At 30.0% G+C, this 26438-nt stretch overlaps 1 protein-coding gene across 1 annotated transcript in view; it reads right to left on the reverse strand.

Annotated features, from left to right (window-relative positions):
- LOC111612748 (protein strawberry notch homolog 1-like) overlaps window positions 1-26438 on the reverse strand; it is a 65886-nt gene that overhangs the window by 22824 nt on the left and 16624 nt on the right. The window contains exons 3-18 of the mRNA XM_023353995.1: window positions 24515-24724; window positions 24284-24368; window positions 24113-24203; window positions 22097-22240; window positions 21945-22050; window positions 21647-21856; window positions 21418-21502; window positions 21247-21337; window positions 12451-12612; window positions 9601-9736; window positions 9380-9525; window positions 3930-4043; window positions 3655-3837; window positions 1552-1649; window positions 1325-1476; window positions 1007-1228 (exon numbers count right to left, since the gene is read on the reverse strand). Coding sequence (XP_023209763.1) covers window positions 1007-1228; window positions 1325-1476; window positions 1552-1649; window positions 3655-3837; window positions 3930-4043; window positions 9380-9525; window positions 9601-9736; window positions 12451-12612; window positions 21247-21337; window positions 21418-21502; window positions 21647-21856; window positions 21945-22050; window positions 22097-22240; window positions 24113-24203; window positions 24284-24368; window positions 24515-24724 — 2235 coding nt within the window. The remainder of the gene's footprint in view (window positions 1-1006; window positions 1229-1324; window positions 1477-1551; window positions 1650-3654; window positions 3838-3929; window positions 4044-9379; window positions 9526-9600; window positions 9737-12450; window positions 12613-21246; window positions 21338-21417; window positions 21503-21646; window positions 21857-21944; window positions 22051-22096; window positions 22241-24112; window positions 24204-24283; window positions 24369-24514; window positions 24725-26438) is intronic.

A 26438-nucleotide genomic window follows, 5' to 3' on the forward strand; every position in this document is an offset into this window, starting at 1 on the left:
CATACAGACATGACACAACATACAGACATGACACAACATATAAAAAGCATAGACAACATTAAGCAATCATGGGCTCAAAAGGCTCTCCATGGCAGGCATCCTTACGACCTGGCCCAGGATTTTGTTGACAAAACTGCGTCAAATAGCTGGTTAGATTGGGGATGCCTCTTTGGGGCGATGAAAGGATTCATGATTGCCATACAGGATCAGATCATAAATACTAAAAACTACAGAAAACACATACTCAAAGATACAACACTCACAAATGACACATGCAGAAAATGTCACATCATGCCAGAAACTATACAACACATCACTTCTGGTTGCAAGCTCTTGGCACAGACAGATTACTTACATAGACACAATCAAGTAGCAAATATAATACACCAAGAGCTTGCAAAGAAACACAAATTGGCAGACATCCACGAACCATACTACAAGTATATTCCACAGACAGTATTGGAAAATAACACGCACAAAATGTATTACGACAGAGCCATAATCACAGATAAAACAATTTACCACAACAGACCAGACATCACACTCATTGACAAACACAATAAAATCACATACATTATAGACATAGCCATTCCAAACACTCACAATGTACAAAACACATGCACTGAAAAAATTAGCAAGTACACAGAACTCGCCCAGGAAATAAGGCATCTGTGGAGGATGGAAAGGGTGCTTATTGTACCTGTCGTTCTTTCCTGTACAGGTGTAATACCACACACACTACACAAAAGCCTGGGAACATTAGAACTGAATAGAAATACATACATCACACTACAGAAGGCCACTATATTGAAAACATGTCATATTGTTAGGAAATTCCTGAATACAGACACTGACACACTTATTTAATTTTAGTTTTGTTTTGGTTGCTATGCCTTGACTCAGGTCTGGCATAGTACACAGCCACCAGCGAGTACTGAGTATAACCCACTAAACCCAACATAATAATAATAATAATAATCCATAGTAAATAATTTAAAATTCTAACCATCACTATCTGAATCTTCTCCAAATGGATTGAAATCACTCTCAACATCAGATTCAGAAGGACTAGGACTGAAATCACTGCCCTCTTCTTCTTCAACTGATTCAGATGCAGATGGTTCAAACTCACTTTCACTTGCACTGTTTTCTCTTTCTTCTTCAGAACTGCTTTCATCAGAAAGTTTACACTCTCTGTATCTTTTAACACCTTGTCGAGCTCTTCGCACTAATTAGTGATTTAAAGGAATACAATAAAAACTTAAAAAATATTAATTTACAAAATTTATTTCTCAGTACATATTTTTAAGCAAGTTTAACTAACCTGGTTTTCCTTTTCCTCCACTAGAAGAGGAAGGTATTGGTGAGGCAGATGGGCTATGCTCAGTTAAGACATTTTCTAAACCTAATAAACGTAGCATTTTTTTCCTATTTGGAGCAGGAAAATGCTTCTCTATAACACTTTGAAAAACACCCCTAAAAATATTTTTCTATGTCAATATATACATAAACAAATAAATTTATCATGATTTTTCACCAAAATGATCTTACTTTGCCGTAGAAACAAAATCTGTTAATTCACCTCCTGCTTCTTCTAACTGCTCTAATGTTCGAGCTTCCCCTGTTGATTGTAGACCAATTACAACACACTAAAAAATTTCAAAACAAAATTATTAAATAATAATAATAAAAAACAATACTGCAAAAATTATATTAAAAAAAACTATCTATATTGCATTTACTTTGCCATCTTTAACAGCTTCTCTTGCAATTGACACTACATGTTTCACTTTAGAAGCTATACAAAGATATTTAAAAAATCTCTGATGTGCTGCCCAAAATTGACACCACATTGTTTTTTTANCAGTTATTTTTACTGATTTTATTTATATAAATATACGAGGCGTGTTTTTTAAGTATTTTGACATTAAAAAAGCACAACTGCAATTTTTTAAAATAATTTTGTTCTTACATGAAAGCGCATACCTAAATCTACTTTTCAACATAATTTCCTTCAATATTAAGACACTTTTCATATCATACAACCAGCTTCTGAATTCCATCCTCAAAGAAATCTGCTGCCTGATTTGTCAACCACTGCAGTACGGCATTTTGACATAATCATCGTTGGCATAGTGCAAACTGCCTAGATGCTTTCTCAAGTGGAGAAACAAATGGCAGTCACTAGTTCAGGGGTGGCCAACAGCTTTTGTCCCCAAGCCGAATTAAAAAGAAAACTTTTTTTACTGGCCGAACCAGAGGTTGGCCTAGGAAGATTTTGAGGTGGTGTGAGATCTCATTGTGGTGTCACCCCAAAGAGACTAAATTGTATATAGAGATTACAGATACATTTTTCACATTATCGTGCTTTATCAACGTTTTACACTGTACTTAAGAGATTTGTAACAGAAAGTTAACTCTAAATGCACAGTGAGTTGTTAATTTTTTTTAGGCATCAGAATTTTTCATCGAGCTATTCATACTTGAGTAGCTAATATTCAAAGATTAAGCGCGGGCCATATAAATTCATTACACGAGCCGTATGTTGGCCATGCCTGCACTAGCTGCTAGATCAGGGCTATACAGAGGGTGATCAAGTTGTTCCCAGCCATATAATGTGATAAGGTCTCGGGTTTGTTGAGCCATCTGTGGACAGGCATCGTCATGAAGCAAAACATCCCCTTACTGAGCTTGCACCTTTTGTTTTGGATAATGAAATCATAAAGCATCTGTTTTTTTCAAACTTTTGCATCAACTTTCTGCACCAAGTCTTCTGTAATGACAGATGGTCACCCACTATGCTCCTTGTCATGAACATTAGTACAGCCATCTTTAAATGCTCTAAACCATTTTCTTACCATAATATTTTTTCCATACACCTCACTAATCTGTTGATGAATGTCAGCCCCTTTCACATCTTTCGCATTAAAAAAAAATCAAATCACCATGCATACTTCACAATCAGCAGGATTTTCAATTGTCTGAGGCATTTTAAACACACACAAACGAACAAATGCTTCCATAATTGAATCTGTGGCTAGCCAACAGATGTAGGTACTCAGCACGCATTTGTGGAACACCAACCGCAGCATTGCAACAGTCCTATTTTAAAATGGTACTTACTTAAAAATCACGCCATGTATTAACAAAAAAAGAAAAAAGGATACTACTCCATCAAAATCTTCTCCACACCAATGCAATAACTGCTTCAGTCGTGTGTGATATTTTCCTCCAGACTGACTCTCTCCAATTAAAGATGAGTAAGTAGCAAATATAACACCTTTCTTCACACTGCCATTCACTTTGGAAGATATCTTGGCATACTTAAACTAAAAAAAAAATGCATTAATTAAAAATTTTATCAATTTTTTTAGACAGCATTATAATTTATTTACTGTACATTAAGTGTTTGAAAATGTAAAATAATAAGTAGAAAATATAGAATAGAGAAAAAAAAAGCTGAATAGAAAAGCACAATGATAATGTTGAATGCAAGGATAATGTCAAAATAAGGAAAAAGTAAAACTAAGCATTGGGGGGAAAAAATTTAAAGCCAGTACTGAATCATTTTTGTTTATATTATAATGCAGTAATTTAAAAAAAGTATAATATAAAACATATTATATTAAAAAAAACTATCTATATTGCATTTACTTTGCCATCTTTAACAGCTTCTCTTGCAATTGACACTACATGTTTCACTTTAGAAGCTATACAAAGATATTTAAAAAATCTCTGATGTGCTGCCCAAAATTGACACCACATTGTTTTTTTAGTCCTTGAATCACCATCCATTAATTCAGCAGCTTCTTGGAACTTTGCTCTTGCTTCAACCCACTAAAAATTTAATATAGCATATTATTTAATTCATAAAATGTATGTATAGTAAATTTATAAATAAATATTAAAATTTCAAATCAGACTCTTACCAATTTTACTGAATCATCATACATTCGAATAAAATCTTTACATAATGGAATTTCTTCAATTCGGAAAGTAACTCCTTGGAAACTAAGTTGTCTAGCCATGTATAATCCTCTTAACTGTACAAAATAATTTACATTTTAAATATATTATGTTTTTAAAAAATAATAAATTGAATAAGAAAAAACATTAAATGCATTAATATGTGAAGTTAAAGCAACCTTGAGACAAAAATAAATCCTCCAAATATACGAGGGCAGTTTTTTTCAATCTCCAATGGTTCATAAAACAAAGTCAAGTGTAAATAACAAACTCAATTTATCACCATAAGTTAAGTACAAACATGATTACTTTTTGACATAATCACCATGAAAATTGAGACATTTGTCTATCTGTGGACAAGCTTTAAAATCTCTCTTCATAGAATGTTGCCTTCAATGACTTGAGTTGGGCCTTAACATTGTTTTGAAAATCATCATTAGTCTCGAACCTCTGCCCTCCTAGCCATGTTTTCAGTTCAGGAAAGAGGTGGAAGTCACTTGGCACTAAATAGGGGCTGTATGCTCGATGTTTAAAACATTCCAAGCTGGGTGGAAGTCTGAAATGTGAAATATTTCACACCTTTAATGTGTGAAGACTTCCACCTCTTTCTTGAACTAAAAACTTGGCTAGCAGGGCAGAAGTTTGAAACTAATGACAATCTTCAAAACAACATTAAGGCCCATCTCAATCACTGGCAGCAACATTCTATAAAGAGGGGATTTCAAAGCTCATCCACAGATAGATAAATGTCTTCAATCTCTTTTGGAAGTGCATGCTATCAAAAAGCTACATTGAAAAAATAATCATCTCTACCCTGTTTTAAAGTAGCAAAATATTGACTAACTACAGTATATTCCTTGGTGGAAATATAGCTATTATATTTATTCTTAGTAAATTCACATTTAAAATTTATTTTATCATTTGCTATATAGTAATAGACTGAAAATTAACACACAGTATTTGATTTAATCCTTCTCCTTTATACTTTTTACATGCTATAGTAGTTCTGCCTACATAAGTGAAAATTAAGTTTATCCTTTGTTCATCTATTGTTGAAGCGCAATTGTTTGTAATAAAGAGCTTAAAAAGCATTTGTATCATCTACAAATTGAGTTAAACTTTACAAAAGTTGCAGGGAGGCAGGGAAAAGGCTCTACTCCAATAAAACAGAATAAATAATTTCATCAAACTTTTTCCAATTTTAATTTTTTAACTGATCTATAATGTACTAGCAGACCCCGCCATGCGTTGTTGTGGCTCAAAATGTATCTATTATAAATGTATAACACTTCCCCCATGGGGGGAACTTTTTGAAAAATCCCTTCTTAGTGTACATTCTCTTGATGTACCCTATTAAAACACAATCAAAAACGCATCTAAAGTAGTATAATAGAAGCCAAATTCTTCACGGTAAGCTTTAATCTTGTCCCTCTCCGCACGGGGGGAATATCGAAAAATCCCTTTTTAGTGTATATTCTGTTGACGCACCCTATTAAAACGCAATCAAAAACACAAAAAACCACATCTAAAATAGTATAAATAGAAGCAGGGTTCTTTGTGGTAAGCGTTACCCCTCTTCATCTCCATCAGTGGGGGAATTTCAACACGTATATACAGTCCCCCCCTATAACGTGGTAGATACGTTCCACTTTATAAGACTTTCGCATTGTAGGAATCCTTAAATACACGAGTCAATCACAGCCTGGTATGTGTGCAGTTTATGGATTACGGCTGTTTGAAAGGTTTTCTTCCATAAAATGAATCGATTCTAGACTAATTTGACTCAACATTTCCAAAACACGTGTATGATTTTTTGGGAATAATCCGTATAAACTATGCTATAAACAAAAAATTGTAGGATTACTTATTGAGTGTGCACCATTCAACAATGCCATTGCTTAAGCTTGTTTTCATTGCAGAGCACCAAATGGCGAACGCGTTTTCTGATAAGTTATTTTTCTGTGAAAAATTCATTGAACTTTGGAGACATCATTAATAGAAATAATTTTTATGGCCATTGAATAAGAAATGTTTTTTTCACAAGAAACGTAAAAAATTACAGTACTGTATTAGACTTACAGTACCTAATTTGTATACTGTACAGACGATAGTAAACTCAACTTACCATAAACTGTCCATAGCATGTAAATAGTTTGGCTGCTTGTCTACTATTGATCCAGATTCAACCAATCCTGTCACGACACAATCGGTGATACGTTTTACCGCATTTTACGAGTCTTTTTTAGCGTCTTCATACAAATACGGTTGCAATTTTTTTGCCGCAATATACGAATCCGCATTATAGGGGGGATCGACTGTACATAAAAATGCGTGCGTATTCGAATGCAATGTAGTGTCAAAATTTAAAAGGAATTGATAGGAACAAACGAACATTACATTTTTATTTATATAGTAGATAGAAGATGATCTGCTTTAGTTCATCCTCACAGAAAAGCAAACTTAGGTCATTGTACTCGCAGAATTAGCGCTATCTGTTGGACACAAAAGTCTTAATCCTAGATAATATCTTTTAATTTATATGAATGTTTAACGAAATAATATACAGCCTATGTCCACCCTTAAGTTTCATTCTAAATGTTGGTGAAAGAATTTTTGAAATTGGATGAGTAGTTTCAGAGATTACCTCCTACATCAAACTTATGAACTTTACCTCTTTATAATATTCGTATAGATTAAAAAAAAAAACAATTAGCAATAGTTTACTAATAATTCCTAACCCTTTGCAGTCCATATTTTCCCCATTCAAGTCCAATTTAAATTGTTAAAAAATCAAATACAAATAACTTGAAAAAAATGTTAGAACAACAATAGAGGTAAAATAAAATTATTGATAAGTCTGAAAATGGACAAAGTACAGAGGTTGCGGCTGAAGTTTTCATCTCTAAAATGTAAACATCGAATGTTGAGTGCCACCAACTTGTAAGCCTAGAAGTTTGATAATGGCATTTGGAACGTTGAGCATTATTCCAATGATGTTCCAAACGCCATTGTCAAACTTCTAAGCTTATAAGATGGTGGTGCTCAACATTTGACGTTCATGTTTTAGAGACGAAAACTTCGGTCACAATCTCTCTAGTGTTTCCAGCCGAAAAATTTAATATGCAGAGATCATACTTGGAATTACCTAATGTTTTAATTGATGGTATGTCTTCTTCTAAACAATAATAATCTTACTTTTCTTTCTCTTCTACCACTATACTGTATTTATTTAGTACAATAAAGATAAAGTTTTACAAACAACAAAATTTTTATCCTTGTATCTTTTTTTTTAGAATGGGAACAAATTAATTGAATATCAGTTATTTATTATGAGAAAAATTGTTTCTATATTCATCATTTTTCATATTCATTAGATCCTTAGGAAGAGATTAATAATGATTATAGAGGTTCCAGTGTAGTTGTATGACGTTTATTTGCAATAAATAATGCAAAGCATTAAAAAAAAAAGTTTTTATTTTACTGATCTGTATATTTTCAAAAAACATGACAAATTTGTAACAAACATATATGCATGTCAAATACAGTGAAAATTTTTTTAAATTGAATGCATATGTTTGTAGTAAATTTTGACCTCCTTTTCTTCATATATAAACCTCAATAATCTGAACAACTCTTTACAATAATTAGATTAGGTTAGCAAAAGCACACTGTAATTCTTGTCTTCAGCCACATCTTGTATATTAAGAAAAACAAATTTTTAATTTTACCTAATAAAATTTTAAATATATATATTTATGGATGTTGTTTTATTAATCTGTTCATTCTTTTACTGAAAAATATATACCATCATAACCTTATATATTATTATTATTATTATTTTTGGTGCTCATCTCATAATATAATCGAGATGGATTGTTAATAATAATAATAATAATCACAGAGAGCCCAAATGGTTAGAAGTTGAAAGTTGAAATTTGGTACACAGATATGCCACATGAATGCACACTAAGAAGGGATTTTTGGAAATTCCATCCCTTGAGGAAAGAGTTAGTTTTAGTCAGTATAAAGTGTAAATAATACAGTCGACCCCCTATAAGATATAGATACGTTCCATTCTTTGGAAACAGTAAAAAACCCCCTATATCTTATAGGGGGTTTTTTACGGATACCGGTCACAATTTTTTCGTAGTTTTATAGGAATCATAATTATAGGGACCGTAATTATAGGGGGGTTGACTGTAAAGAAGAAAAATAAATAGTGGCACATATAGTATACATTTTGGCAATTAATAAAAATTTTAATCATTTCCACCTTTTGGATAACCCAAAAACAATAAATCCAAATAAACAAATTTGAAATATAATGTCCAAACAAGTTTTTTTTTTTAGATTTTAGAATTTAAAATTAATCATTTAATTCCAGTAAGGTTATCATCAAGTAAGTTAATTCCCCATTAGAATAAAAAATTTTCTGATATTTTTTATTTTATAGGTTATTTAAATAAAAAATCTTTTTAAATACTCAGTTAAAATTCAATAATGATTTTAATCATTTTTTGCAGTTTTGGCTGCATTTTAGTAGGATATGCTATGAGAATGCACACTAAGAAGGGATTTTTTGAAATTCCCTATGGGGGGAGAGAGAGAGATGGTTAATATAATATTTTATATTACAATATTATATTAGGTAGCCAGATAATTAAAACTAAAAATAATAAAATAACAATTAAAACTCTGGCTTTTACACCGAAACTGAAACTAAAAGCAGAATTAAAAATAAAATCAAATCAATCAAACCATAATATTTTGCAAAGTGTGGACAAAGTACTTGCTGTTGGTCTTGAATAATTTAGTTATATTTCCTCCAGCCAGGCAGTCAGAGTTGAATCTCTATTTATAACACTTCACAAAGTGTTAGTTTCAGTTTCAGTTGGTGGTGATGATGGAACATTTTGCTTTTAATATATATATATATATATATATAAAAGAATATTATATTATAATTATAATATTGCCTTTATAGGCATTTTAATGCATAAACATAAAATACAGCTAAAAAATTGTTTTAAATGTTTTGTTTTGGAAGTCTGGAACAGATTAAACTATTTTAGATTATTTCTTACGTGAAAATTAGTTTCAGTTTTAGAACAAAATCAGTTTTCAAACAACATTTTTAGGAATGAATTAAGTTTGAAACCTGAGGTTTGACTATATTATTAATGCTTAAAATGATCAGTAGATACAATGCTATTAAACTTCAATTCATTTTCTAGTTACATTTAGAAACTATAATATATTTTTGAAATCTTCATATTGTGACTAATGAGAGCTAAACAAATATAAATATATTAAATTAATTACATATTTTGTGTTTTAATGAAAATAAAAACTATACTAATAACATATTGACTGTCAGTAATTGTTTAACAATATTTAAAAAAAAAATTGTTACCTTCATATCCATTGCCACTAACTCCATTGCACCTACACCCCTTTTCTCTACAGCAGATATAAAATCATTAAATTCACGAAAAGTTGTTCCTTCTCCCCAAAGTCCTAATCTTGTCATATAAGCCATATTTTTTGGTTCAGAGGCACCTAAAATAAATTTAATTTATAGACAGAAGTGATTTTATAAATAATATAATTTTTTAAAATAATAATTAAACGAACCTGTTGCACTCGCATAAACTACACGAGCTTTTGGAAGTTTATTTTGTAATTCTAATACTGTAAGTCCTGTTTTTGTTGGTTTACTAGATCCAACAGGACAAAGATTTTTTGCTTTATGACATTCATCAAAAACAATCTTTATCAAGAATTAAGGAGACATTTAATTAGTTGCACAGCATGTATTTTAAATATTTTTAAAAACAACAAATAAATATTTCAAGTGCAATCTTTAGAAATTACTATTCTTTTAGACAAAATTAATTTAAGAAAATCATAAAAAATTAATTCTAGATTTTATACTAAATATTTTTTGTTTATTTTTAATAAAATAAACATTGCACTTAATTCTCATATTATTCTGTTTTAATCATATGCAAATTAATTTTACAATATTTTAAACAAGATATTACAAAACTTGTTGTTTAGAATTCCATTTCAGCTCTTATTCTATTCAATATTCTAAAAGTTTGTAATGTATTTATGGCTTCCCAGTCAGAGAACATTCCCAAATAAAATATTTAAGTTTCAACTTCCTTAATAGGCAGTATTAAGAATATTTCTTAATAATAATTTCAAGTTTCACAGATTATGAAAACTATTTTCAGGAAGGAAATAACACAAAGTGAATAAAATGAGTCACGTTAGAAAAAAAGCATAAACTTTCTGCTTGGATAACCTAGATAATGTAATTGATTATGCTGCCTGTTACCTTGCAATAGTTGTAGTTTTGAATGCCATTATAAGCCATATATTTTTAGATCTCTCTTGTATTAAATTATGAAATTAATTTAATATGAAATGACACTTAACACTCACAGGGTCAAATTATTGTAATTACTTAGTAAGTATTTATTTCTGATTAATTCTTCAGTATTCACATAGTGTAATCTAGAAAGTACATTCACACACAGAATAACCACATATTTTTAGTATTTGATCCTTAAATATACCTAATAGAAGTACATTAATACATTACACTCATTTACTCATTTGCTACTCCCTAATAGCAGGCATTTCAAATGCAATTTTTAAGTTAACACACTTAGTTTTATAACATCAAGCTTAGTTTCCACAGTAATAGAGCAACACTTCTTGAATTTATCTCCACTGTTAAATTTACTATTATGTTTTGGATGTATTTTTGAAGTACTAATCATAAAAGTTTATAAAAATTGCAAACAATAGCAAAAAATGCCATTACTCCAACCTTACCAACTTCACTGCCACCTCATAAATGGTAATGGAATGTCAGAATTTGCATGAAAATAAAAAATGACAATATGCAATAGAAATAAAGCTACATTATTTATTATTGGCTAAATACTGACTTCACGGCTACCCCATGACCAACAAGAGAAGTTCAGAATCTGTACAAAATTTAAATTTTATACATACAATAAATTGTTTTTAAGCCTGAAAGTTTGTAAGTAAGAGAGCTCCTGTAAGTATTTTTAGAAACATATCTGTATCAGTTAAAATTTATTATTATTTACCAAAAAAAAATTTTATATCTGAAAGTACCTTACTATGAAGAATATCGAATAAAACAGTTATTTTTACTGATTTTATTTATATAAATATACGAGGCGTGTTTTTTAAGTATTTTGACATTAAAAAAGCACAACTGCAATTTTTTAAAATAATTTTGTTCTTACATGAAAGCGCATACCTAAATCTACTTTTCAACATAATTTCCTTCAATATTAAGACACTTTTCATATCATACAACCAGCTTCTGAATTCCATCCTCAAAGAAATCTGCTGCCTGATTTGTCAACCACTGCAGTACGGCATTTTGACATAATCATCGTTGGCATAGTGCAAACTGCCTAGATGCTTTCTCAAGTGGAGAAACAAATGGCAGTCACTAGTTCAGGGGTGGCCAACAGCTTTTGTCCCCAAGCCGAATTAAAAAGAAAACTTTTTTTACTGGCCGAACCAGAGGTTGGCCTAGGAAGATTTTGAGGTGGTGTGAGATCTCATTGTGGTGTCACCCCAAAGAGACTAAATTGTATATAGAGATTACAGATACATTTTTCACATTATCGTGCTTTATCAACGTTTTACACTGTACTTAAGAGATTTGTAACAGAAAGTTAACTCTAAATGCACAGTGAGTTGTTAATTTTTTTTAGGCATCAGAATTTTTCATCGAGCTATTCATACTTGAGTAGCTAATATTCAAAGATTAAGCGCGGGCCATATAAATTCATTACACGAGCCGTATGTTGGCCATGCCTGCACTAGCTGCTAGATCAGGGCTATACAGAGGGTGATCAAGTTGTTCCCAGCCATATAATGTGATAAGGTCTCGGGTTTGTTGAGCCATCTGTGGACAGGCATCGTCATGAAGCAAAACATCCCCTTACTGAGCTTGCACCTTTTGTTTTGGATAATGAAATCATAAAGCATCTGTTTTTTTCAAACTTTTGCATCAACTTTCTGCACCAAGTCTTCTGTAATGACAGATGGTCACCCACTATGCTCCTTGTCATGAACATTAGTACAGCCATCTTTAAATGCTCTAAACCATTTTCTTACCATAATATTTTTTCCATACACCTCACTAATCTGTTGATGAATGTCAGCCCCTTTCACATCTTTCGCATTAAAAAAAAATCAAATCACCATGCATACTTCACAATCAGCAGGATTTTCAATTGTCTGAGGCATTTTAAACACACACAAACGAACAAATGCTTCCATAATTGAATCTGTGGCTAGCCAACAGATGTAGGTACTCAGCACGCATTTGTGGAACACCAACCGCAGCATTGCAACAGTCCTATTTTAAAATGGTACTTACTTAAAAATCACGCCATGTATTAACAAAAAAAGAAAAAAGGATACTACTCCATCAAAATCTTCTCCACACCAATGCAATAACTGCTTCAGTCGTGTGTGATACTTTCCTCCAGACTGACTCTCTCCAATTAAAGATGAGTAAGTAGCAAATATAACACCTTTCTTCACACTGCCATTCACTTTGGAAGATATCTTGGCATACTTAAACTAAAAAAAAATGCATTAATTAAAAATTTTATCAATTTTTTTAGACAGCATTATAATTTATTTACTGTACATTAAGTGTTTGAAAATGTAAAATAATAAGTAGAAAATATAGAATAGAGAAAAAAAAAGCTGAATAGAAAAGCACAATGATAATGTTGAATGCAAGGATAATGTCAAAATAAGGAAAAAGTAAAACTAAGCATTGGGGGGAAAAAATTTAAAGCCAGTACTGAATCATTTTTGTTTATATTATAATGCAGTAATTTAAAAAAAGTATAATATAAAACATATATGAACTTATAATTAAGCAATATTGTTATTAAATGTAAGAGCATTTTAAATAAAATAAAGAAATAAAAAATAAATCATTTATTTGTTTAAAAAATTTACAATTTGTATTTGTTTCTTACAAATTTCTCTTCTTTACTATTGTAATAACTTGCCAGAATTTTATAAATATTACATCTATCATTTTATTCTTCCACTTGTGTGTGTGTGTGTGTGTCATCAGATAAAACTGAAGGTCAGGTAACCAAAGATAATATAACAGAAAACTGTAGTGCATTAGATAATACTGATATTAGAACTTACTGATAAACATATCAATTATCAACAAAGGATAGTGTCACAGAACATTAGCAGACATATTCAGGAATAAATTGTGTTTCTTTTTTATAAGTGTCAAATTTATTTATTTAAACTGTAAAAATAGGTTTACATCATTTTTCTGTAAAGTCATTACTTTACAATTTTTAAAATATCATAATATAGCACAATGCTGAATGGTTTGGCAATTTATTTTCTTTAAACTATAGTTTAAAGAAAGTAGATTGCTAGAAAAGAAAGTAAATTGCATTTATTTGAATATAAGAGCTCCACATTTTAATCACAATAATTAACAAATTATAGCATTCTCTGTTTTTTCAGTCAATGTAACTGTTGCTTTTCAAAACAGAAAACAAAAATATTCAATTGACATAGCACACTACTGATTGTTGGTTTCCACTCATTTATGAATTAGCAACTAAATAATCACTAGTATGCTAATTTTTGCATTTGGAGTCAAAATTAAAAAAAAATCATCAATAATTTACCAATAATGTATTGAAAATTTACTATTTTACCACTAATAAAAAAGTCCATAAATTTGCAACCCCTCCACGACTCAATTTGTATACAATGATGTCATTAGTATTAGTTTATAGCTGATCTTTTCATCTTGTCATCAGTGATCATTAATTAACAGAATGAAAAAGAAGTACTGAGACTAATTAAGCATGGATCTATCTTGTCAGATAATTTTACAAAATAAAGTATTTTCAATTAATACATAAGAATTTGCAATTATTTTATTATAGCTTTTCTTTTGCAAATATAATTTTTCAAAGTAACAACAACTTAAATATTTCAGTTCCAAAATACTTTGGCAACAATTACTCATGCATTTAAATTCTTGTAGAAAATATATCTACAGCAATATCTGATGTCAAAGTAAACAACTATTATTGGGAATTTGCTCTACATTTTGCCCATACAAAACTATTATATAATCTGTTTAAAAACATTTACAGTTTTGCATCCCCAACACTACTTATTTAATACTGTCATCTCTTTTCCCTAATTCTTATCACTCACTCTACAAAATTTGTTAATTACTATCAAACAGAAATACATAGCACTCCATTCACTTCTTTCTCTTTTTTCCTTTTCCTATGACAAAAATTCTGAAAGTGAACATATTGAGAAGCTAATTAAAATTTCTAGATTCTCATATTTTTTTATATATATTGTTTTATAAAAGCACATTATTTCATTTTTTCCAAAAATAACATATTAAATGTTTGTCAAACTAACAAATTAAAGAGTAATATCTTGAATATATTAAATAATCTGTTAAGAAAGCAGATTATTAAAATATCCGAGATATAAGTTTAAAGCATTTCTTCTTCAGATTGTACAATTATATATAAGAATAGAAACAGTGAAAAAATTAATTATTAAATTTGTTTCTATAGAGAAAAAAATTACAGAGTTGACTGAGATGTTTACCTGTAAAACATCAAGTAATAAGTAATAACACTTTCTGTGAAGATACTGTATGAACTTCACAGAAAATGTATGAGTATCTCAGTCATATTTTGTTTTGAGTTTGATAATTTACAGAGAGCTTCTTAAATTTAATATGTTTACTTTTGCATTTTTGAATAAAATTACAAGAAAATAAACATAAAAAAAGCACTTTTAGAATTCCATGAGTATTTTACATTATTATAAAGAAGACAAAATGAAGAAATCAAACATATAATCCTAGTTTTTGATGTAATGCTAATAGTTTCACAGTTTTTTAATAAAACTCATACATTTTTATGTGATGTAACTCATTTGTTTTTTTAAATGCACCCTCTAAATGCCAGAATGCTGGTTTTTACCGTACAAAAATATATGTTTTTGTGGTCTCCCACAAAAAGACTGACATGTCAGATAATCTGCAAAAATACAGTAAAAGGCAGAACAAGCTGAGATCTTGAGAAGATTGTAACCACAATATGGAGAACAAACAATGTCACAACAATGCACAAGTGTATGAATGGAGTCAGTGGTTTGGTGAAAGATGAGAGATGATTACAAATGAAATGCATAGTTGCATTAAGCCTATAGCAGTTACAGCACTGAACATCTCACATATTCAACAGCTCATCTTGGAAAACTGGCAAGTTTCAGTATGGGAATTGTCTTCAGAAGTGAAAACAGTGTTGGTAGTGTCAAGAAAATCATTCAAAACTTACAGTCTTGAAGAATGTTCACAAGATGGGTTCCACAACAGCTGACATTTAATCAAAAATCAACATACAAGACAATTTTTGAAGGGCAACTTAAGCATTTTCAAGCTAAATGTGTTAATTTTCTGGAAGCAATCACCTAGTGAGACAAAACTGATGCACTATTTTTTTTTCCAGAAAATAAATGAAGCAGCACAGAATGACAATTCTGAAATTATCTGCTTCCCAAAAAATGCAAAGCACAACCTATTGAAAAGACAAGAAAGTTATACTTTGCATAGATAACACTATGAAAATCCCAGAAGACAGTTGCAGTTGTCTCCTGGGATTTTGATGGTGTTATTTGTGTGGATTTCTTGGAAAAAGAAAAAACAATTAATGCAGGGTTCTATTCCATGTTGTTGAAGAACCCTTTGACAAGCTATTAGCAAAGAAATTAACAAAAAAGACAAGGAAAGCTGTCAGAAAAAGTCATTATTCTTCATGAAAATGTCTGACCCCATATAGTGAATCTGACAGCAGCATCTCTAATGAAATGAACTAGGAAGTTTTGGTCCACTTACAGTTCTGACTAGGCCCCCAAGTGATTATCATGTTTGGGTGACTCCCAAAAAAGCATGTGAGATAGATAATATTCAACACAGACGGAAAACTCCAGAAATGAGTCTTATGGTTACACTATAAACCAATTTGAATTTATCCAAAGACACAACACTAGATAATAACAAATGATATAGAAGTTGTTGAAATTAGATATATTATTTGTGGATTAACTCAGTTAAAATGGAAAACTGCAGAGTAGACCTATAATTGATATTTCCATTTACAAGCTAGTGAAAGTTTTAATACACTACAATATCTTTAATTCCCAGCTAAATAGAATGTTTTCAATTTTCTTTAATTTGTGGTTCATATTTGTTTATGATATTTGGAATATCACAAAAATACAATAAATATATACTAGAAGTTGAATGAAGGCAATTAAAACAGAGATGAATAGAATAAAAATGAGTAAGTTAGTAAAAAAATGTAAACACAAATAATTCAATGATGAAAAATGCAACTATTTTCCTCTAAAATAAATAAAAAAAAATTAAGATTTAAACCCAGAATAGCTATTGAATTTTCCGATTAGGGGGGGAGTTTTATTCCCTCTCGTTGGGATGGACTAAGGTCTACTCATATGTGGGTGGTGATTTTAGGAGGTAGCAAAAGACAAGTGTTTCACAAAGAAACCATTTATTTTTTTTTAAGATCATGCTTACAAATAATTGACAAGGTCCCAAACATTGATGTCCTGGCAGTTGAATGTCTCTAGTGGTTTTCTTTCGTCTGGTGGTAATGGAGCCCCAGGACAATGGCGAATTGGAGTTTGGAGTAGTAAAGTAACACAGGATATTGATGAACAAAGGCACAAAGAGAAGACGGCAACATTCACAACAAGTGTACTTGAGAAAAAGTCCCCCTTGTCCTTGATGACAGAGGTTTTGTTTTTTGGTATCGATTCATTCCTAATTGGTTGGGCTTTCCCTTCTATGCTCCCCTATTGGTCTTTTACCTGTCTCTAGGTGAAAACTGAGACCAACTCAGGTTGTGATAAAGGTCTGCCCAGGATGGTTTATCCTACACCATCCTGTCGATTATGATCATCTTTATCAATGTTTATGAGACCTATGCCTTTTCTATTACATTTCCGTTTTGTTTTAATTTATTGCGTCTTATATTTAAATATTTCCCTTTTTAATTTTCGTTACCTAAAAATTTGTTTTTCCCGCTATTCTTTATGAGCAACGATGTCAAAGTCCGGTTTCGCTGACTCAACACTTATATAACTTGTTTTCTAGATGGTTTAACTTAATAAATTTTACATTTTTCTTCTTAAATCCTTTTTTTTTTTTTTTTCCCTACTATTTCTGGTGCCTCACACTATGGAATATTGATTTGTAAACCAAAATGTATTCACATACCATTGCTTTACATATTTGAGCCAGAGCATATAAATGCAATTGATTCCTTTTCTCTCAAAACTACTTATAATAAAGGATTTTGACTAATACATATAGGTTTAATTTCATATAAACTTCTATTTTAAACATGAAATATTTAACAGTTAATTAAGTAGTCTTTGGTTATATTTCATTGTAAGATAAACTTAAATATATTAAAATCTAATAAAAATATTAAAAAAAAATAACTAAAAACAAAAATTTAGTTTTAAAAATAAAATAGTAATAAATAACTATAACTAAATTAAAAACAAATTGCTTGAGATTAATCCCTCGACATAGTGTGTTTTCCCCTACAAAAAGATTTTAGGGATTTCTTAGAAAACAGCCAAAAACATAGGGATGCTTAAAATATTTATTTTTAATCCCCATAGATAGAATTACTTTAATCAGCTATGTTTTTAATTACAATTAACATCTTTATTTTATTAATATATAAAATTTCTACCATATATGAAAATGTAATTCATCTCTAAACAGAATGTTCATCACCATTCTCATATATTTTTATATTGTTGAAAAATTATAGAATTCAGGCCTCAAAGTGCCATTTTCCCTCCGAAAAAGTGAGTTGAAGTACAGAAACAATGAGTAAAAAGTGAGTGCAATAGTGACAAAACAAAATGAAAACATGGAAGGAAAACTCAGCAAAATAGCAGTAAAAATAGTTTTGTTCTCTTTTTATTCTGTTATGGTCAAATACATTTTAAAAATTTCTGTATATACTGTAATACAGTAGCCACTCGCTACATTGCAGATCTGGATATATTGTACTTTTTTAATGCTCCAAATTTTAAAAGCACTCGTGTCAATAAATTTTAAATTATCAATTGCCAACAAATTTCTATTTGCAACGAAATACACTATTTTATTTCTACCATTGTCCTTGAAACTACCATTGAAGGTGAAACAATTCTTCAAGATCTAAATATGCAAAACAGGTGGACATATCAATTGTCATTTGTTTCCTTTTGATATTAAATATTGTTTATTTATTAGTTTTAAGTACAGTCTCCTCATTTACAAGTTTCTGTGAATTTGAAATTTCACACCTTTATGCAAATTGATGATATTGTGCCAATTCACATAAAGGTGTGAAATTTCAAATTCACTGCATAATGTGTAAGGAAAAGACTTCTTTAATTCTGAACAGAAAGTTTTTATACAGTAGTAACTTTATTTTGCTTTTTAAAAAATTTTACTCTTTGTATTTTTATAAGTTTTGATGGTTCTATTATATGTTCCATATTTATTTTTTAAACTTTTCAATTACAGCATTTATAATTTTTATTGAAAAACATAAATTACACAAATTTTTAATAAGCAATTTATTGTAAAATATAGTACTGTATAATAAAATCGTAACTGATATTTTGTTTTTATATCGACAGTATTTGTCTTTAAATGTCATTGTTAAAGAAACAATACCAAATGGGTGTTGGTGGTATCGATGTTTATGGAAATGTCAATTAATATGAGATAACCAAGAATAAAGTTCAGTATTGAAAAACTAAGCCTATTTTATATCAAAAACACTTGCTTATGAAAGAATACAGGATAGAGATTGCATAGCACGTATAATCTGTTTAGTATAAGCCCAGAATTTGCTTATATTGCACCTTTTCTTTCTCTCCTGACAAGTGCGATATAACAAGGAGCTACTGTATTTCCAGTAACCTTGAATACTTAAAAAGTCTTTGGCATCTGTAAATAATCAGTAATGGAAAATGATCTTCTTTCATTCTGATTATTCTGGATGTTTTCAGCTTCCTTCTTTTTTGGTTCCTCTTGCTTTTGAACACTTAATGCTAACAAGCATTACATGTGCTGCCCATACTTCTTTCACATTCTTGCTGTTAATGGCCTTTTCCAGTATTTTTTTGTTTGCTGCTTTTAACAAAACTTGTCCTGTTGCATGTATTTCACTTTCTTCTGGTTCGAGCACTCTTTCCGACATTGATGCTCTATCAGGAGGAAGTGCCTGGCGTGAAATTGAAAATCCCTGTTTGATATCAGCATTGCCATGAGAGACGGTCAATGCTGATTTCGCTAATTTGGTTACACTGGGACATCTATCATGATCAAAAACTGTTTATTTTTTAATGCTTTGAGACATGTAAATATTGATTTCAAAATAAATTAATAAATTTGAAATAAACAATTTCAAATAGTATAAGTAAAATAATGTTTTATTAATGATTTCATAAATAACAGGAAACTTTTTCTTGCAGAAGAATAAAAAGCAACATTGTTACAACGTTGTTAACCTTTTGGGAAGCATGTGAAAATTTTTCCCGCAAGTAATCACGTGTTTTACCTTTTACAACATTTACCAAATGAATAAAAAAATTCAATGTGTAAATATGAATTTACATTTTCATTTACTTTTTTAGTCTCAATTGATGCACACTTATAATCAGCATAAGAGATGAAATTAAAAAATGGATATTTCACAAAAAAGGATACCAGGGTGCAAAGCTCACAGGCAGTATGAAAGATGCTGCACTAACTCTAAATAACTAAGCTTAATACCCAGACGCTATGCCTTCAGTTTTAAAATACCTGGCAAAAACTAGCCCATTTCTGCAACATATTTGAAAAGTCTGTGTTAACTAATATCACTCCTCTTACATGGTGGCAGTCACTACGTGACAGAATTGATGAACCTGTTTTAAAATTAGTTACACAGCTGCACACAGTAGTAGTTTCTTCAGCGGGAATTGAGAGAATTTTCTCTACCTATGGACTTGTTCATTCAAAACTTAGAAATCGACTTGGACAGGAAAAGGCAGCAAAGCTTTTTAAAGTTTTCAAGCATCTAAACAAACACTACTGAGCGTTGTACATTTCTAAAAATAAGAAATTCTTCAAGCTGCAGAAGCCACTACTGTCAATCCTGTTTTGGTGTTTGTATCAATACATGCAAATCTTAAAAATGCCATTGCATAAAGAAACATTTAAAAATGCTATATTTTATATTAAATAAAACATTCTGTACATTCTTGAGTCTTACACTAAAGTTTTCTGTTTTGTTTTTTTCTTGTTCTATTTTACTAGATCAAGTGCTTTATTTCAAAAAAAAAAGAAAAATTGTGTTTTAAATCCAATGCCTATGTTTTAAAACATGTTTTAAAATGTTTTTTTTAAAATCATGCCAACCCTGCTTAAAATACTTATTTTTAATCCCCATAGATAGAAATGCAACTCTGAAGAACTAGATTTTGGCTAATAATGACAATATGGCATGAGTACATAACTTTACTCAATATTGGCTTCTGAATTTGTAATGAGAGGGATTTTTTTTGAGTGCACGAAAGACTTTTACATACCAGAAAGGAATTTTTGTTTCCTATAACCTAAAGACACTAAGCAGAAGTTTCAGTTTTGAGTCCTGCTCAGGGCCGAGTATTTTCTTCCAGAAAATTCTAGTCCGATAGTCTGATAATTCGGCAGGTCGTTTGGCTTTAAAATTATTTTTGATTCCCACATCTTAAGCACGAGGAAATCACCAAAAATGTGAGAAAAGTGAAAAAAATGACTCAAAAGGTGAGAAAAGTGAGGATACTTCAAAAAGGTGAGTACAAGTGAGAAAAGCGAGTAACTCCAAGGCCTGAGAATTTAATTTTCGTAATGCAAATTTGAAAATTTTTTAATTTTGTTTATTATTTTGAAATTACATATATTAATGTCTCGACAAAAGACAGTTTTTAATTACTAAAAGTTTTAAAATTAAAAATTAAACTTATATAGAGAAGGAAAGCTTATTACTGAAACAAGATAATCCACAATAATAAAAAAAATTAACATATTTATTAAATAAAAATTTAAATATTAAAATTATGATTTACCTTATTTAAAGCATGAACATCTATTTTGTTTGCACCTATATCTTTTAAGTCTCTTTCAGCATCATATTTCAAGTCATTGGATACACTTAACCTGTAACATAAACAAGTTTATAAGTTTTATAAAATTATATATTTATTCGCAAAAGTTCTACTTTCAAAATAAAATGTTACCATAAAGCTCTTTTTCTTCCAAGTAAATAATTTTCATAAATAATTCCAGCCAAGGTTCTACCTTTTCCAACACCAGCACCATCACCTATATTTAATAAATAATTGTGGATTGTTTCTACTAATTTATTATAAAATGATAAACTTAAAAGCAACCATATTTCAAACTTACTTTCAGCTTTTTTTTTTTTTAATAATAAAATGATTGAAAAATACATAAAATATATCTTACCTATAAGAAAACCAGCTCTAGTTCCATTAGGCAAAAGTGTCTCATGTTGTTGAGAGGCATACACAATAGATTCTAATTGTAAAGCTGATAGCAAGCATCTATCAATTGCTTCTTCTGGAATGGACATTTTGTACCACACATCAGGTGGTTGTACACTAGATAAAGAATTTGTTTCAACAATTGGATCTGGATGGAATTCTCCAACTTTCACTAAAATAAATAAAAATTGCTATTAATAAATAACACTCAAAATTAGATATATATATATATTAAATAAAATAAGTTACTCATTTATTACAAAAAATATATCTATCACATANTAAATAATCAGTAATGGAAAATGATCTTCTTTCATTCTGATTATTCTGGATGTTTTCAGCTTCCTTCTTTTTTGGTTCCTCTTGCTTTTGAACACTTAACACTAATAAGCATTACATGTGCTGCCCATACTTCTTTCATGTTCTTGCTGTTAATGGCCTTTTCCAGTATTTTTTTGTTTGCTGCTTTTAACAAAACTTGTCCTGTTGCATGTATTTCACTTTCTTCTGGTTCAAGCACTCTTTCCGACATTGATGCTCTATCAGGAGGAAGTGCCTGGCATGAAATTGAAAATCCCTATTTGACATCAGCATTGCCATGAGAGACGGTCAATGCTGATTTCGCTAATTTGGTTACACTGGGACATCTATCATGATCAAAAACTGTTTATTTTTTAATGCTTCGAGACATGTAAATATTGATTTCAAAATAAATTAATAAATTTGAAATAAACAATTTCAAATAGTATAAGTAAAATAATGTTTTATTAATGATTTCATAAATAACAGGAAACTTTTTCTTGCAGAAGAATAAAAAGCAACATTGTTACAACGTTGTTAACCTTTTGGGAAGCATGTGAAAATTTTTCCCGCAAGTAATCACGTGTTTTACCTTTTACAACATTTACCAAATGAATAAAAAAATTCAATGTGTAAATATGAATTTACATTTTCATTTACTTTTTTAGTCTCAATTGATGCACACTTATAATCAGCATAAGAGATGAGATTAAAAAATGGATATTTCACAAAAAAGGATACCAGGGTGCAAAGCTCACAGGCAGTATGAAAGATGCTGCACTAACTCTAAATAACTAAGCTTAATACCCAGACGCTATGCCTTCAGTTTTAAAATACCTGGCAAAAACTAGCCCATTTCTGCAACATATTTGAAAAGTCTGTGTTAACTAATATCACTCCTCTTACATGGTGGCAGTCACTACGTGACAGAATTGATGAACCTGTTTTAAAATTAGTTACACAGCTGCACACAGTAGTAGTTTCTTCAGCGGGAATTGAGAGAATTTTCTCTACCTATGGACTTGTTCATTCAAAACTTAGAAATCGACTTGGACAGGAAAAGGCAGCAAAGCTTTTTAAAGTTTTCAAGCATCTAAACAAACACTACTGAGCGTTGTACATTTCTAAAAATAAGAAATTCTTCAAGCTGCAGAAGCCACTACTGTCAATCCTGTTTTGGTGTTTGTATCAATACATGCAAATCTTAAAAATGCCATTGCATAAAGAAACATTTAAAAATGCTATATTTTATATTAAATAAAACATTCTGTACATTCTTGAGTCTTACACTAAAGTTTTCTGTTTTGTTTTTTTCTTGTTCTATTTTACTAGATCAAGTGCTTTATTTCAAAAAAAAAAAAAGAAAAATTGTGTTTTAAATCCAATGCCTATGTTTTAAAACATGTTTTAAAATGTTTTTTTTTTAAAATCATGCCAACCCTGCTTAAAATACTTATTTTTAATCCCCATAGATAGAAATGCAACTCTGAATAACTAGATTTTGGCTAATAATGACAATATGGCATGAGTACATAACTTTACTCAATATTGGCTTCTGAATTTGTAATGAGAGGGATTTTTTTTGAGTGCACGAAAGACTTTTACATACCAGAAAGGAATTTTTGTTTCCTATAACCTAAAGACACTAAGCAGAAGTTTCAGTTTTGAGTCCTGCTCAGGGCCGAGTATTTTCTTCCAGAAAATTCTAGTCCGATAGTCTGATAATTCGGCAGGTCGTTTGGCTTTAAAATTATTTTTGATTCCCACATCTTAAGCACGAGGAAATCACCAAAAATGTGAGAAAAGTGAAAAAAATGACTCAAAAGGTGAGAAAAGTGAGGATACTTCAAAAAGGTGAGTACAAGTGAGAAAAGCGAGTAACTCCAAGGCCTGAGAATTTAATTTTCGTAATGCAAATTTGAAAATTTTTTAATTTTGTTTATTATTTTGAAATTACATATATTAATGTCTCGACAAAAGACAGTTTTTAATTACTAAAAGTTTTAAAATTAAAAATTAAACTTATATAGAGAAGGAAAGCTTATTACTGAAACAAGATAATCCACAATAATAAAAAAAATTAACATATTTATTAAATAAAAATTTAAATATTAAAATTATGATTTACCTTATTTAAAGCATGAACATCTATTTTGTTTGCACCTATATCTTTTAAGTCTCTTTCAGCATCATATTTCAAGTCATTGGATACACTTAACCTGTAACATAAACAAGTTTATAAGTTTTATAAAATTATATATTTATTCGCAAAAGTTCTACTTTCAAAATAAAATGTTACCATAAAGCTCTTTTTCTTCCAAGTAAATAATTTTCATAAATAATTCCAGCCAAGGTTCTACCTTTTCCAACACCAGCACCATCACCTATATTTAATAAATAATTGTGGATTGTTTCTACTAATTTATTATAAAATGATAAACTTAAAAGCAACCATATTTCAAACTTACTTTCAGCTTTTTTTTTTTTTTTAATAATAAAATGATTGAAAAATACATAAAATATATCTTACCTATAAGAAAACCAGCTCTAGTACCATTAGGCAAAAGTGTCTCATGTTGTTGAGAGGCATACACAATAGATTCTAATTGTAAAGCTGATAGCAAGCATCTATCAATTGCTTCTTCTGGAATGGACATTTTGTACCACACATCAGGTGGTTGTACACTAGATAAAGAATTTGTTTCAACAATTGGATCTGGATGGAATTCTCCAACTTTCACTAAAATAAATAAAAATTGCTATTAATAAATAACACTCAAAATTAGATATATATATATTAAATAAAATAAGTTACTCATTTATTACAAAAAATATATCTATCACATATAAATAGATCAGTATAAATATATAATAAACACAAAATTATTATGATAAAATCAAGAAAAAAAATCTTTTATGACAACTATGACCTTTTTGCTTGTTGGATTTAAATTAGTCACAATCCTCTAGTTTGTAGATTGTACATTTTGGAGTAAAAGCATAAGCATTTCAACTGTAAGGTCCATCATGCAACCTACAAGAAATTACTTGAAAATTGATCTCTAAAAAAATAACAGACACCAAAAAGAAAAAGATATTGCCAGAGCTCAAAAACAGAAGAATCCAGTTGAATAAATCTACTTGTGCAAGGATCTGTACACAAATGAGACACAGATAAGTGTTGAAGTGACAAAAGGCTAAAGAGAAAAATTTCAATCATTACAAATGTTTACAAAAGTGATCAAATTCAGTCAGTATGCCAACCAAAAAGTGAACACAATTTCTGCAGAAAGCAAGAAAATCCATTGTTTGCTCAGAGGACAAGTATGCAGTAATTCTTTACTTTGCTTTATACTGTAAGTTATTCTCCACTATTTTAATGACTAGCAATAGTCCAATCTTTAACAGTTCTAAGTATTAGATAGGGTTTATACAAAAACTGACTTTTTAAGAAAAATAAACAATAATGAATGCCTACAAAATATTTTTCCTAAGAAAATATGGTTTTAGAAAGCAAAAAACATCTATAAATCTATTGCTCAACTGTGTCCTTATTTTGCACACAAAATTGTCAGAAACAGAAAAAAACTCTCTCACTTGCTACTGAGCTGGATTTAATCATCTTTAAAGCATTAAATAATAAATCTAAACTGTTTAGTTCTTCTGTTTGTACCCTCTAATACTAAAACTACTTCTTTAGTGTCCTATAGCTGGATGAAGTCCCTTTTTCAAGTTTTTGAAAATATTTATGTAATCCTTTGATGTAATCCAAGATAAGGTTCCTTTGACTTTTTTGCTCCTATAGATAAGCTCTACAACTCTGATAAGGTCCCAACTGTCTCATTCAGAGATTGAACTGAGCCGAATTGGACGCTTTTTAGGCGTAGGGGAATTTTTTGTTTTGTAATTAGTTTTATGAAACTTAGTATTTAATAAAATTCCTGTTTTAAGCCAGAGATGATTTTGTGTCTAAATGCAGATGTTTTTAATCAAATAATTAATTAATTTTTATGCTTTAAGTGTAGGCTCAAAAACTAAGTGTTTTTTTTACCTGGGAAACCCCAGTTTTCAAATTATGCAAATTTCTTCAAAAAAACCAGTTTTTCAAAACTAGGTTTTAAAAACCGACAAACCCTAGTATTAGAAGAAATATTAAGCTTGTTTTAATCTAATAAAGGGAAAAACTCCCTGCTTTGGCCAGCAATTCCCATGCCTTAGCATTCATAAAAGAGAAACTATTGCAGGTCTGGAAATTAAGACAAAGGCAAACAGCATTCTGAGAAAATACTGAAGTGAACTGACAAGAATCAAATGCCTTTGAGGTAGCACACTGTTGAAAACAATGTCGATAGCCTTGTTTTTTTCAAAGAAGATACCAGGGCTGTAGATTTGGAGTCGTCAAATATCCCCCAACTCTGACTCCTTTTTATTTTCTGAACTTGTTATGAATATAA

This window comes from Centruroides sculpturatus, unplaced genomic scaffold (assembly GCF_000671375.1).
Source record: "Centruroides sculpturatus isolate CEXI.00-Female unplaced genomic scaffold, Cexi_2.0 scaffold1742, whole genome shotgun sequence".
NCBI classification, from domain to species: domain Eukaryota; kingdom Metazoa; phylum Arthropoda; class Arachnida; order Scorpiones; family Buthidae; genus Centruroides; species Centruroides sculpturatus.